At 37.7% G+C, this 12,184-nt stretch overlaps 1 protein-coding gene across 2 annotated transcripts in view; it reads right to left on the bottom strand.

Annotated features, from left to right (window-relative positions):
- The window catches only part of ASZ1 (ankyrin repeat, SAM and basic leucine zipper domain containing 1), a 36,779-nt gene that overhangs the window by 17,633 nt on the left and 6,962 nt on the right, over window positions 1-12,184 (bottom strand). For both annotated transcript variants that reach the window (XM_039726850.1, XM_039726851.1), the window contains exons 4-6: window positions 9,452-9,563; window positions 2,015-2,126; window positions 1,638-1,772 (exon numbers count right to left, since the gene is read on the bottom strand). In XM_039726850.1, the coding sequence (XP_039582784.1) occupies window positions 1,638-1,772; window positions 2,015-2,126; window positions 9,452-9,563 (359 nt within the window). The remainder of the gene's footprint in view (window positions 1-1,637; window positions 1,773-2,014; window positions 2,127-9,451; window positions 9,564-12,184) is intronic.

Genomic DNA, 12,184 nt, shown 5'->3' with positions numbered 1-12,184 from the left:
GAACAAAAAAATGAACCAAAAGCTAAGTGATCCAAAAGCAGGTATTTACCCCATCCCACCAGCAGACCAATGCCCAGCCACTCTCCAGTTTTATTGCTGAGCATGATATAGGGCATGGAATACCCCTTGTGTCAGCTGGAGTGGGCAGCCCAGGGCTGGGCCCCCTCCCAACCTCTTGCTCACTCTCAGCCTACTTGCAAGAGATGTGGAGCAGAGCGAGAAACAAAGATGGCCTTGATTCTGCACAAACACAGCTCAGCAACAGCTAAAACACATTGTTGTGTTATCAACAATGCTTTGGTCACAATCATAAAACACAGCACCATACAGGCTGTTTGGAAGAAAAATAACTCCCAGTCAAATCCAGAATAATACAAAAGAAAAATATTTTCCCTTCCAGAAACAGTTTCTGCAGATATCATATATATGACAGCCCCTTGGGTTGTCAAGAGCCTGAAAGCAAACCCTGAAGCTCGAAGAAGCTCGTGACCATTAAATATCTCAATACCATCTGCAAGACTTTGCACCAATTGTGTGAAAGTTAGTGCTTCAGGTCAAGAGGCAAGAGCCATCTCTCAAGTGTGACAAGCCTGTATTCCCACCATGCCAGAGAAAGTCACGTTATAAGATTATATGGCTGCAACCTGCTGAACAAGTTGTTTATCAAAGGCAGAGAGGATTTGTAACCCTTCTTTGTAACCTCATCTAGCAGATCACTGAGCCTCAGACACAGATCTTGCTAGCTTCTACTGACAGCTCTGTGCATAGTTATCATTTTTGCTCCTGCCTAGCCCTTGAGTCTGGCAGGGACAAAAAAAAAAAAGAAGAAAAGAAAAAAAAAAGAAAAGAGGTAAGAAGCTGTAAATTAACATTCATAAGAGTAAATTACACATTTTGAAGAGCCCATGTAAAAAGCCACATCATTGGTAAGAGCAACTCAAAACAAAATACAGAGGAATATGGTCTGACTGATCCACCATGTATCATCTGATAAGAGCAGTAAAAACTTATTTTAGGAGAATACATGTCTTTAGTAGCCCTCTACATTGGTAATTAGCAGCTGCTCTTTTCATGATCTGATGGCCAATTTACATTACTTTACATCTTCCTCCAGGGAATGAACTTGGAAAATGGCCAATACCAACTACTCTTTTTTTGGCTTTAGGTTTGTCACTTCCAAACTCAACGAGAAGCTATACACTACAAATCAGTTTGATATCTGCATTCTCTCACATACTTTGGCAGATAGGTTAAAACACATTTTCTACTTCTCGTATCAACACTGCAAACATGAATAATCCCTTGTTCTGTAAGGTTAAAACACATTTTCTACTTCTCGTATCAACACTGCAAACATGAATAATCCCTTGTTCTGTATTCTACATCTAAAGTCAATGATTCTGAAAGAAAAAAGAATAAATGTTTCCAAAACACTACAATACAGCCTTTACAGCACCATGAAAAGCTGTAATGTAACAGAAAATAGTCTGTTATAAATATAAATGTAGCAGCATTAGTATTCACCTAGCTGCTATTATGTAGTTATTAAAGTAATATTTCTACAGAAAATTATATGACAAATGAAAACACTTTTGACACAAAATACAGAATTTGCATTTCTAAGAGAAATTAAATACCTCTAAATGTTTATTGATTTTTGCTAGGTCTGCTGCTGTTTTTTCATCCTTGGTCTGTAGATTTTTGTCAGCTCCTAGCTCAAGTAACTTCAAAATTACACTTTTATGTCCATGCTGTGCTGCCCATATCAATGCCTGCAAAGAACAACTTTGTTTTACCAATTTTACATATGAAGCAAAACTCAACTGTTTCAATCAATAAAGCATGGCCCAATATGGAGACAAAGACAATTAATGCAAGAGGATCTCAAAGTAGTGCTAAAGGAGAAAATTGTGAGAAATGTTTCTCAGAAAGCTTTACTTCAAAACAAGCTAGTTGGGTACTCACTTTTTAAATTTTTTATCATTAAATACAACACACAAAATAAATCTCTTACTGTGTATCCATTTTCATCTTGGGCATTTATGTGTGATCCATGAGCAACAAGAAAAGCAACAACCCGAGGATAGCCTTTTCTAGCTGCATACATCAGTGCAGTCATTTGTTTCCTGAAAGAAAAGGTGACAGGTGAGATCAAGTATGTCAAAATGCAAAAATAAAAAAAAAAAATGTGGGCACACCTCTATTTTAATTTAAAAAATATTTTTAAAATACACTGCCTAAATGATGTGCTCTACATGCAGACAATTTCAATCCAAAGTTTGAAAAAAATGTGCAGTTTAACTGAGAGCAAGATGTAAATCACAACTGAATACTTAAGAGAAAGAATATTAAAAATAACAACTATGCTCACAGAATTAGTGTAAGCAAAATATCTGTATCATTAAGACCCTGCAGCAGTGGACCTTTTGTGTGTGTGTGTGTCTAGGTTGCTTTTATGCAGGAATTTTTCAGAGCTCTACAGCTAGGTTTGTCACTGCCTGCTTGATCTTTGCTCAGGTAATGGCCATTCTGCTTGTTTTTTTCCCCCTTTAGCTCAGAGAAGCTGCAGGAGCAATATCTGAACTACCTTGAGGGTGAACTCTGCAGCTGCCTGTCTGAAAAAGCAGGTGGGTGCCATGCTGGCAGAAGTGGAGCAGAGCCGCCCGCTGCAGCCCAAGATGCAGCTGACAAAAACAACAACTATGCTCACAGAATTAGTGTAAGCAAAATATCTGTATCATTAAGACCCTGCAGCAGGGGACCTTGACTGCACTGAGCTGGGGAGAGGAGGCACTGAGCTGGGGAGAGGATGCACCGAGCTGGGGAGAGGATGCACCGAGCGGCTCCAGCCCAGATGTTTCACCTGTTGTGCCCACCCAGCGCTGCCTTGCCATGGGGAAGCTCTCTGCCTGCTGCTGGAGCAGCTCTGTGAAGATCCTGCCTTCCAGGGAGGGCTCTCACACCATCCTGTCACTCTGTCCTACAAAGCCTGAAACTCTCCTGCCGGGCTCATTTTGGGAACCGATGGTTTCCACCGTTTTGGGTCTCTGCTGCAGTGGGGTATGAGGTCTAGCAGTTATTTGCTTTTTTCCCCCGTGCCTTTTGCATTCTGTACCACTGTTTTTTCTCTTTCATCCATTATTAATAATTTCTTATTGGTGGAAAGGGATTGTTGGAATACTTAAACAAGATGACTCATTCCAAAATGTTCTCCTTCAAAGTGTCTCAAAGCAAGACATGATATTATGCTTCTAGAGATGCTTAAAAGATGAAGCCATTATGAAATACTGCTCAAAAGTTTCTGTTTGCAAAGTATCTTTCCAGATGCCTGACACATTCTTTGGTGGAATAAGACTGCAGAATTAAGGAAAAAAAAAGGCAGTATTGGATGAAAAAGATTGTAGAGTTTCTGTTTGCAAAGTATCTTTCCAGATGCCTGACACATTCGTTGGTGGAGTAAGACTGCAGAATTAAGGAAAAAAAAGGCAGTATTGGAGGAAAAAGATTGCAGAGTTTCTGGTTGCTACTAAGTAATAAGATTTAAGGTAAAATATTTTACTACTGTTGTTTAATTAAAATCTGATGTATTTTAAAAAGCAATAGTTTTTAATGAAAAATATTATGTACTGCTTGTAATGTATAGCTTAAAAATCTACTTTCTAAAGATTATTCTATTTTGCTAGGATATCCCTGAAGGGAGGACTGTTCTTCCCAATACTGGGTTTCTTAATAGTAAGTTCATCAACCACTAGAGGGACCCCCAAATTCACATCTTAAAGCAACTGCCTTAAAATTTCTGGCTCCTTCCAGACAGTATTGCTAGAACTAAGGCTTCACACATTTTTCTTTGGTTTCAATCATTCATACAAGGATAATGTTTTGTCTTATGCAAACACAGTTAAAATTGTACTGAATAAAATCCAGTAACATTACAAATTGGAAACAACCTTGTGCTAGGGGGAAAAGGTCAATCACATAGACATAAGCAAAATGAAAGGTAACCAGACCTTCAAGACATACCGTCAACAACATAAAGTAACTTGGTAATGAAGCAAAAAGACTTGCATCAGTCTAGAACGTAGTTCATCAACATTACAAAAGCAGAACTTCTGACTGTATGTGCGGAGACATTTCACCATGGAGCACAGCCAATCACTGGAACTGGTTGCTCAGATTAGTTTTTTAGTCTCCATCTTTTTCAAGATGGAGATTTCAAGACCAGATGGCAATATCACTGGAACTGGTTGCTCAGATTAGTTTTTTAGTCTCCATCTTTAGTAGATTTCAAGACCAGATGGCAACCTAGCCAAATTTTACAGCAGATGTAGCTTTAAAGAAGTTGGACTAGAAACCTCCTGCAATCCCTTCTGACATTAATTACCCTATGCAGATTACTATATAAATAGAGAAAGATTATAATCTGCATTTTCAATTTATAACTGATACCCATATATCTCACTATCTCTATAGGTCTCTATAGAGCTACATATACAGAAAGCTGTATTTTAAAGAATGAGCAGAAGTTGATGATAACCTAATAATTTGTAGCAACAAAATGCAAACTGGTTTGCCCACCATGGACACTCCCATGCTTCTTTCTTTTCGGTGGTAAGTAGCCTCTGACTAACTTCACATGCCATCACCTTTGAAGTATTTACCATTTACCATCTGCCTGCAAAACCAGTCCAATCACACCTGATTTCATTTCTCTTACTCTCAACCTTTTTTTTTAAATGGTGATACTACATCACAACTATCTTCTGCCTTTTCAAAGGAAAAAATTAAACAAAAGCCCTGAGGCTACAGAATAGTCTTTTCTCCAAAGAATCTGATGTAGTTACAGCTGTATAGTACTGCAGGCATGATACTTGAAATCAACCCAACAACTCAATGACACTAAAGCCACTAAAAGAGCTGCTCAATTTGCAAGCAAAACTCAATAAAGATAACATTTAAAAGGTCCATCAACATGACTGTGCCATTAGTACTGCAAGCATTCAATTTTAATGCCTGAGTTTTAATTTTGAAGGCTACAAGCTGTTTCAGGATAGAAACACATGCATTGCTGCAGAAATTTGCACCTCTACGTGCAAGGGTGTGCCCTGAGCCACCCCATGAAAGCACCATCCATTTAAATGTACGGCCACAGGGAGAAAACAAGAGCACTGGGGAAAACAAACCTTGTTTTCCTAACCCTGCAATGAACCCCCACAACCACAACAGCAAGCTTTAACATGGCATATCCACTGTTTCCTGCTTAAGGTGAAGAGAAATGAAACGTACTGGTACATCTCAGTGCAATCTAAAAATGTCAATCAAGTGTAGTGATACTCATCTAGACAGATCTTAAGCATCCTTTCATAATTTTGAGGAACAGCTCTGTTTCAGCAGTCTGGTTTGCAGGTGACCTTCTTGTCCAAACACCCATTAAGTCCTTTTGTATGGTACAATTTGGCACATGACATTTTTCCACATTGAATATGATACTCAAGTCATAGTCAGTAAATAAATAAAATCTTAAAAGGCATATAAGTAATTTATTAATTAAACATCTAACTATGTTTGTTTCCAGTTTCGCAGCACTTATATAAAAAGCAGAGCCTCATGCAAATGAGGAGAGATTTTTCTTTATTTGTTTTTATCTTTAGAGTCAAAGAAAATTCTGAGCTGGAAGGGACCCACAAGGATTACAGAGTCCAATTTGTTTTTATCTTTAGAGTCAAAGAAAATTCTGAGCTGGAAGCTGTAATCCACAAGGATTACAGAGTCCACCTCCTGGCCCCAGACATGATAAGCCCAAGAATCACGCCACATAGTTGAGAGCATTGTCCAAATGCTTCTTGAGCTCTGTCAAACTTGGTGCTATGACCATTTTCCTAGGAATCTGTTCCCATGCCCAACTACCCTCTGGCATAGAACCACCTTTTCCTAATATCCAATGTAAATGTCCTCTAACACAGCTTGGTGCTCTCAGTACCCCTGCTTTTATATTAAGACTGGAGAAAAAGACAAAAATGGAAGCTTTTTTAGTTTTCAGGGCCATCCCAAACTTTGTATGTGACATGTACACATAGATAAAACCAGAAGTTCTTACAGGCTCACTTTACCTTGTCGAAAAATGGAGCAAAATTTACATCACAAGACAACAAGCTGAGTAGAACAGACCTACTACCCTGAAGCCGTCTATCCCGCTTCATCAGGAGCCATGACAGAACTGGTGATAAAGTTTTATCTCCCAGATGGCAAGCACCTGACTCAAAAATGTATTGAACAGCTGTCACTAAACTGGATCTGTGGTCAAGAATTCACCACACTTGACAAATAAACATGCTGTGTGTGGGATCATGATCTCAAGCAAGACAAACATCACCTTCCTGAAAATTTTTGTAAGAGGAAGAATAGGAGATGTCTCCTATTTACACACAGGTTTCTTTCCACTGGGGTGACATCTAGAAAAAATTCAGTACTTCAAGTTGGTGGTCTTGACAAGTTTTAAGTAAAGTCTCATAAGTGGATACATGCTTATTAATTAGACCAGTGTATCAATAATACTAGAAAAAATGCAGCAGGTAGAAAACAATTTAGCCCAGAGTTTAGTCTCAATCTTGTCTTTTTGAGATCCCAAAGCAAGGAAATGATGCTGCCAGTCTACTGATCTGTAAACTGAACAATTCTTCAGATTAACAGGAAGCATCTTCGGAAGCTTTTGGAGCCAGTTTCCCCACTTCACTGCTGCACATTAAGCCTGGAACTGAGAAATTAAGTGGCAACAGTGTGTTCACAGCAACAGAAGATAATCTATTTGCCCATTTTCTGGCTTAGTGGGATTTAGTGATTAAGAGGGAAATCCTATATAACAAGTAATATTGGAAACACATATTTTAGTATAAGTTTAGTAAAGCACTTCAGGTTAAAAAAGGATTTTTTAAAACACTACTTAAAAGACTTCCAGGCCTTACAAAGGGATAAAGTACATAATTTACATTTTGGAACAAGATGAAGGTGAATGACATGAGACAAGAAAAACAAATTTCTTAAGGTAGCACTAACTTAAATGAAGCATACAGGCCATAGTAGCTCTACAATGGCTATTCAGAGCAGGTCTTACAATGCTTTTTTGTCTCACCTAGCCATTACTCTACTTGTTTGACTTTCAAAACCTTTTAGCTAGCACTTATGCTTTGATATACTACATTCTCATCAAAAAAAAAAAAACCCTAAAAAAAAAAAAAGCTAGCACTTATACTTTGATATACTACATTCTCATCAACAATACTGTTTTTACAGCCACCAGTACTCCATTTCCAATTTTGATTTAACAACAATATCCTGAGTTATGCTACTGAATACTTTCTGCTCAGAACCATATCCCCTTGCAAAGAAACTATCTACCTACCCACTCCTAAATGTGCCTCCTTTCTTTGCATTTCCAAAATCACATCTTTCCCACTAGTCCTTTCCCACTCCACACACACTTGGTAAATTAGACCCACTCCCTCCAAATTTCTGTGTATCACCTCCAGATGACATGAAATAAGAGCCTACTGGAGCAAGAGATAAAGGATAAACATTAAACCCTGCTTACATGAAGGTTAGATATTCTGCTTTGCATTCACACACATTCCAGTGACTGGTGGACAAAAGAGAAGCTTCCTAGAATCATTCTGGTTCTTACATGCTAAGAAAACCATGAGACTAATGAGAACCTTAGTTCTGCACCTGCAGTAAGCTGATCACACAGGAAATACCTTCACAATAATCTCAACTCACTGACAGTTCTTGATCTCTCTCACAGAACATTCTGCTTGCTCTAATGAAACAGGTGGAATGGGACTGCAGTGCCACAGAGGGGCTGTTTGATCCCTTATGGTCACATAAGGCAGTTTATTGTGTTTTATTCTCATTTCTGAACACAGAGCAAGAAGTCCATGAGAAACAGCAGCTGTAGTCTGAGCAGACCCAACGATGGAGTGGCATGCACATATGTCAAATAATGGAAAGGAAGAAAGGCAACTCAAAGGTTTGAGATGATAAGGTCTGGATTGCTCAAGTCTCTGCTTTTATTTAGCATAAATATGACATTTCTGATTGTCACTTAATTTATCTTTTCATCTGAGAAAGACTACTACTGCAAAACTGAAAAAGCCACAACCATATCTGCTGGATGCACAAATAGGTCATGTTAGCACAAGGCCTAAGGACACAAAAAAGGTAGTAAATAAATCTTTATATATAAAGATCAACCATGAAAAACATACCCTAAGTTTATAACTAAAATTTAAAAATTAAAATTCCTACTTCTTGTGTCAGCTTTCACACTCTCTTCCCCCAAAGTTTAACCAAAGGCCTGTCCAAATGCAAACCTGCAGCTCTGCACTCTTGCTTCCATTTCCATAGCCCAAGACAAAGTTAATAATGCAAAGACTTCCCCTATTTTTTAAGCAGGATGTTTATTCTAACACCCAGATATCTGACAACAACAATATGTAATTATTTCAGAGTACGTCTGATAAGAATAAAAGAATGGCATTTAAATTTGGTACCAGACATCAGTTGCACTTCAGCAGAATTCTGTTTCCTCCTTGTCTATCAGTACTGTGCTCATAGTGAGGCTCAGGGCCTTGAGTAATTGAATTCTACTATGGAAAACCAAAGGCCTTCAATTCTATTCTTTTTAGAGAGCTCCTCAGTCTATATATCCCAGGTAATGTGATGAAAGAGGTGTGGTACAAAAAAAATACTGTTAGATGAAAAACTAGGTGACCTAAGCACTATTTTTTTTTAGCAGAGACTAGATAGTTTATCCTGGGGTCAGTCCAGAATTTATTTATTTTTGATGTAAAATGAAACATTTCATCTGACTGTAAAACTACAGACATCTCACAATGCACTGCTTCAAACCACTGAGACACAAAGTTGTAATTGAAAGACACTTGTTTCTAAAAGCTTAACCTCTTTAATCCAAATTATTCCACATTGCAGTGGAATAAATGTATTTTATTTACAGAATTTTGCTTTCCATAGGAAGCACCCTGTGAAAAGAATATAGCCAGATATCCACAAAAAAGTTAAGTAGGATATGAACTTAAATAATGAATTGATTTGACTTCCATCCCTATGCAGAAAAAGCAATATGATTTAGGAAAGGCAGAGGACATATTTCTTGGCCTTATACTTCAGACATGTGAAGAATTAAGATTTTTACTTTGTTCAGCTGAAGAATATACTTCCAATTTGATAAAGCTGATCACAGTCTTATTTACTCAGATTAAAAATTGTACTAACAAGTATAAGTATCTGGGTACTAATATTTTGTTATACAAACAGCAGTGAAATTACAAGAAGTATGTACACTTCATCTTAACCACCACCAACAGCTATGTCTATAAACATGTCTCTGTATAATAAATTAAATTTTGTACTGTATTCACCGATGTGGGGTTTTCAATACCTGCAAGCAAGGTTAGGGTCAGCATTCCTTGATAAAAGCAGTTCAACAGTGTTCAAGATGTTCTCCTCTGAAGCTTGTGCAGTACACGCTGCCATCAACACGGTGTATTTATCTGTTTGGAAATTTGCAGTTAGGGTATTACAGATGTAAATGTAAATACCATGCTATTCCAGAAGCTCTTTTAAAAGTCTTTATATTTGCTAGAGTTGCTACTGAGATTTTGATACTCTATTATATTTGGAAAAGGCCAACAATCTTGTTTTCCTATCTGAAAATCACTAGTGATCAGGTAAGAAAAAGGCACCTGAGGAGATACTCAGTAACATGAGAGTGAATCACAGCAGTAAAACATCTACTCCTAATGAAGTTCAGAATAGCATGAAAGTACCCCAAAGCTACAACAGGAGCTTATAGATGCTTATTTCTCAAAACACATTCCACCAGTAGATTCACTCCCTATTCCTCCCCTCCAGTAAATGGAAGTAACAGCTGCAATGGATAGAAAAAGATACATGAAATGTATTATGAACACATAGTGACACCAATTTTGGGGAGAAAAGAGGCCTATACAAAAGACACTAGATGCAAAAGGGCTTCATGATAGGTCTTAAGGAGGAAGAATTAAATTTATTAACTTACTATAGTCCAGTAGTGTCAGGAGAATAATTAAAAGTGTTGGTTTAGATGTGGATTTAAAGAGCACCTATACACTCCATAGGAACACCAGTATATACTCCTCCAGCTCTGAACCAATGGGTGTTACATACCACCCTGGCTCACAAATCAGAACTGTACAGCTGCTGTTTGCACACAGAACACCTCCTTTCCCATGATTACCATGGTTTCCATCTGGGAAACATAGCACCTTAGTTAGTTGGCCCCAGTGTCATTTAGAAGACTGCCATTTGAGTAACTACCCATTTTCTTTATTGCACAAACTTGTTCACAAGTTCCAACATGCCTTCATCCATTTAAGAAGTATTATATTAGCTGCACCTACATTAGCTGCATATCCTATCAAGTGTTATAACATATTTTCTAATTTTCTTTTAGAAATTTTAAGACTCTGTATATTTAACATATTCATTCTTCAATAAGGTCAGATTTCATTACATTTAGACATGAAAAGTTTGTTATGCATGTTACCCCCACTGTTCTTACTACTTCATGTCCTCTACCTCTACAACTTAGTTCTACATTTAAATTTATTTGGCTTTTTAATATACCATCTTTTAATTTTCAATTGCTTCATGTAGAAATTACTGGATATGCTGACAAATTTTTACTCAAAGTGTTTAACCTGATTATCAACTACAACATGAATAGAATGATGGCAGGACTTTAAATAAAGCACTGTCAGTCTGGGAATGGTATTTGGGAGGAACCTGCAGTTGTATTTGTATTCATTATCTCAGGCAGTGATAGAGAGGGAAATTAATTTCTGTTACCCTACCTATAGCTCATACATGTGAGCAAGAGACAAAAGGGAAGAAACACCTTGGAATTCTTAGATTTCTCTTTTACAGAAAATAACTGCTAAAAGACTGCAAAAATGTATGTTTATGTTCAGACTAGATGAAAACTCCAGTAATTCTGGTGAAATTATTCCTCAAGGATGCAACATTTTGAACCCACCACAGCGAATGATAGATTAGTTCTTGTCAACTACCAAAGAGGGTAAAATTAAGTAATTAGTTATAGAGAATGACTGAAGAGGGACTCAAGGTGATTAACAGTAAAGCTGTTTATTAGGCATTAAAGGGTTATTATTATAGGATCACTTGTATGATTGCCTGCTGACGTAAAAAATAGCAGGAGGGTTGGTGAGATTCAGTACCCCTTAGGATAGCACAGCTCTACTGAACATACATGACCTGACCCAAATCAATGACTTGCAAGATTGCTCCTGGCTGTACTTTGCTGCTCATAGGCCCTAGTTACAGTTTCCCTACACAGTCTAACAGGGAAACAAACAAAGAAACCTGATCCTAGCAAGGTGCCACTTTGGGCAAAGATAGGTGATCACACAAATGAAAAAATGCCATGCATCTGGTTACCTGGTCAGCCTAAACTATTGCCCATAGCAGTTTCTGCCCCATTTATAGCTTTCTACAGCCACAAACAAGAAATGGGTACAAGCTCTAGGCAGACACACAGAAGCTATCTGAAACTGGCTACAAGGACAGTGATTAGAAGAAGGCATGATTGCTTTTGGTGTAGGCAATCTACTCTAACCTCATACTTTGATCAACTGCTAAGAGGTTAAAGAAAATTTTCAGAACCAGATTTGTACCATCTGCATTTCTCTCTACTACTACTGCAACTACTGTCAAGTGATCATGGAAAACATGATCACTGCTCTTAGAAAGAAAATTTTCAGAACCAGATTTGTACCATCTGCATTTCTCTCTACCACTACTGCAACTACTGTCAAGTAACTGGAAAATATGACCACTGCTCTTATGTACTTGGCAATACTGTGGGATAAATATTCCAGTGCAATGGAAGAGATTGAAAACAACCACAATTTAAGTAGAAAAGGAGTTGTTATTATTATGCCAATAAAATTGACAGAGGAACTGATACTACTTAGAAGTTACACTGAACTCTTGAAGAAAAAGGTGATCTAGCAACATGGTGAAGAACAGTTTTCTTAACAGAAAAATTGCACTCTAGTTTCTTGTGAACAGGAAAGCCATTCATGTTTTTTGAGATGTTATCTGGTTTCTGCAC

Source organism: Passer montanus, unplaced genomic scaffold (assembly GCF_014805655.1).
Source record: "Passer montanus isolate IOZ18808 unplaced genomic scaffold, ASM1480565v1 scaffold6, whole genome shotgun sequence".
Classification (NCBI taxonomy): Eukaryota; Metazoa; Chordata; class Aves; order Passeriformes; family Passeridae; genus Passer; species Passer montanus.
The sequence above is the reverse complement of the archived record's forward strand: the minus strand, read 5'-3'. Positions and strand labels throughout refer to the sequence as shown.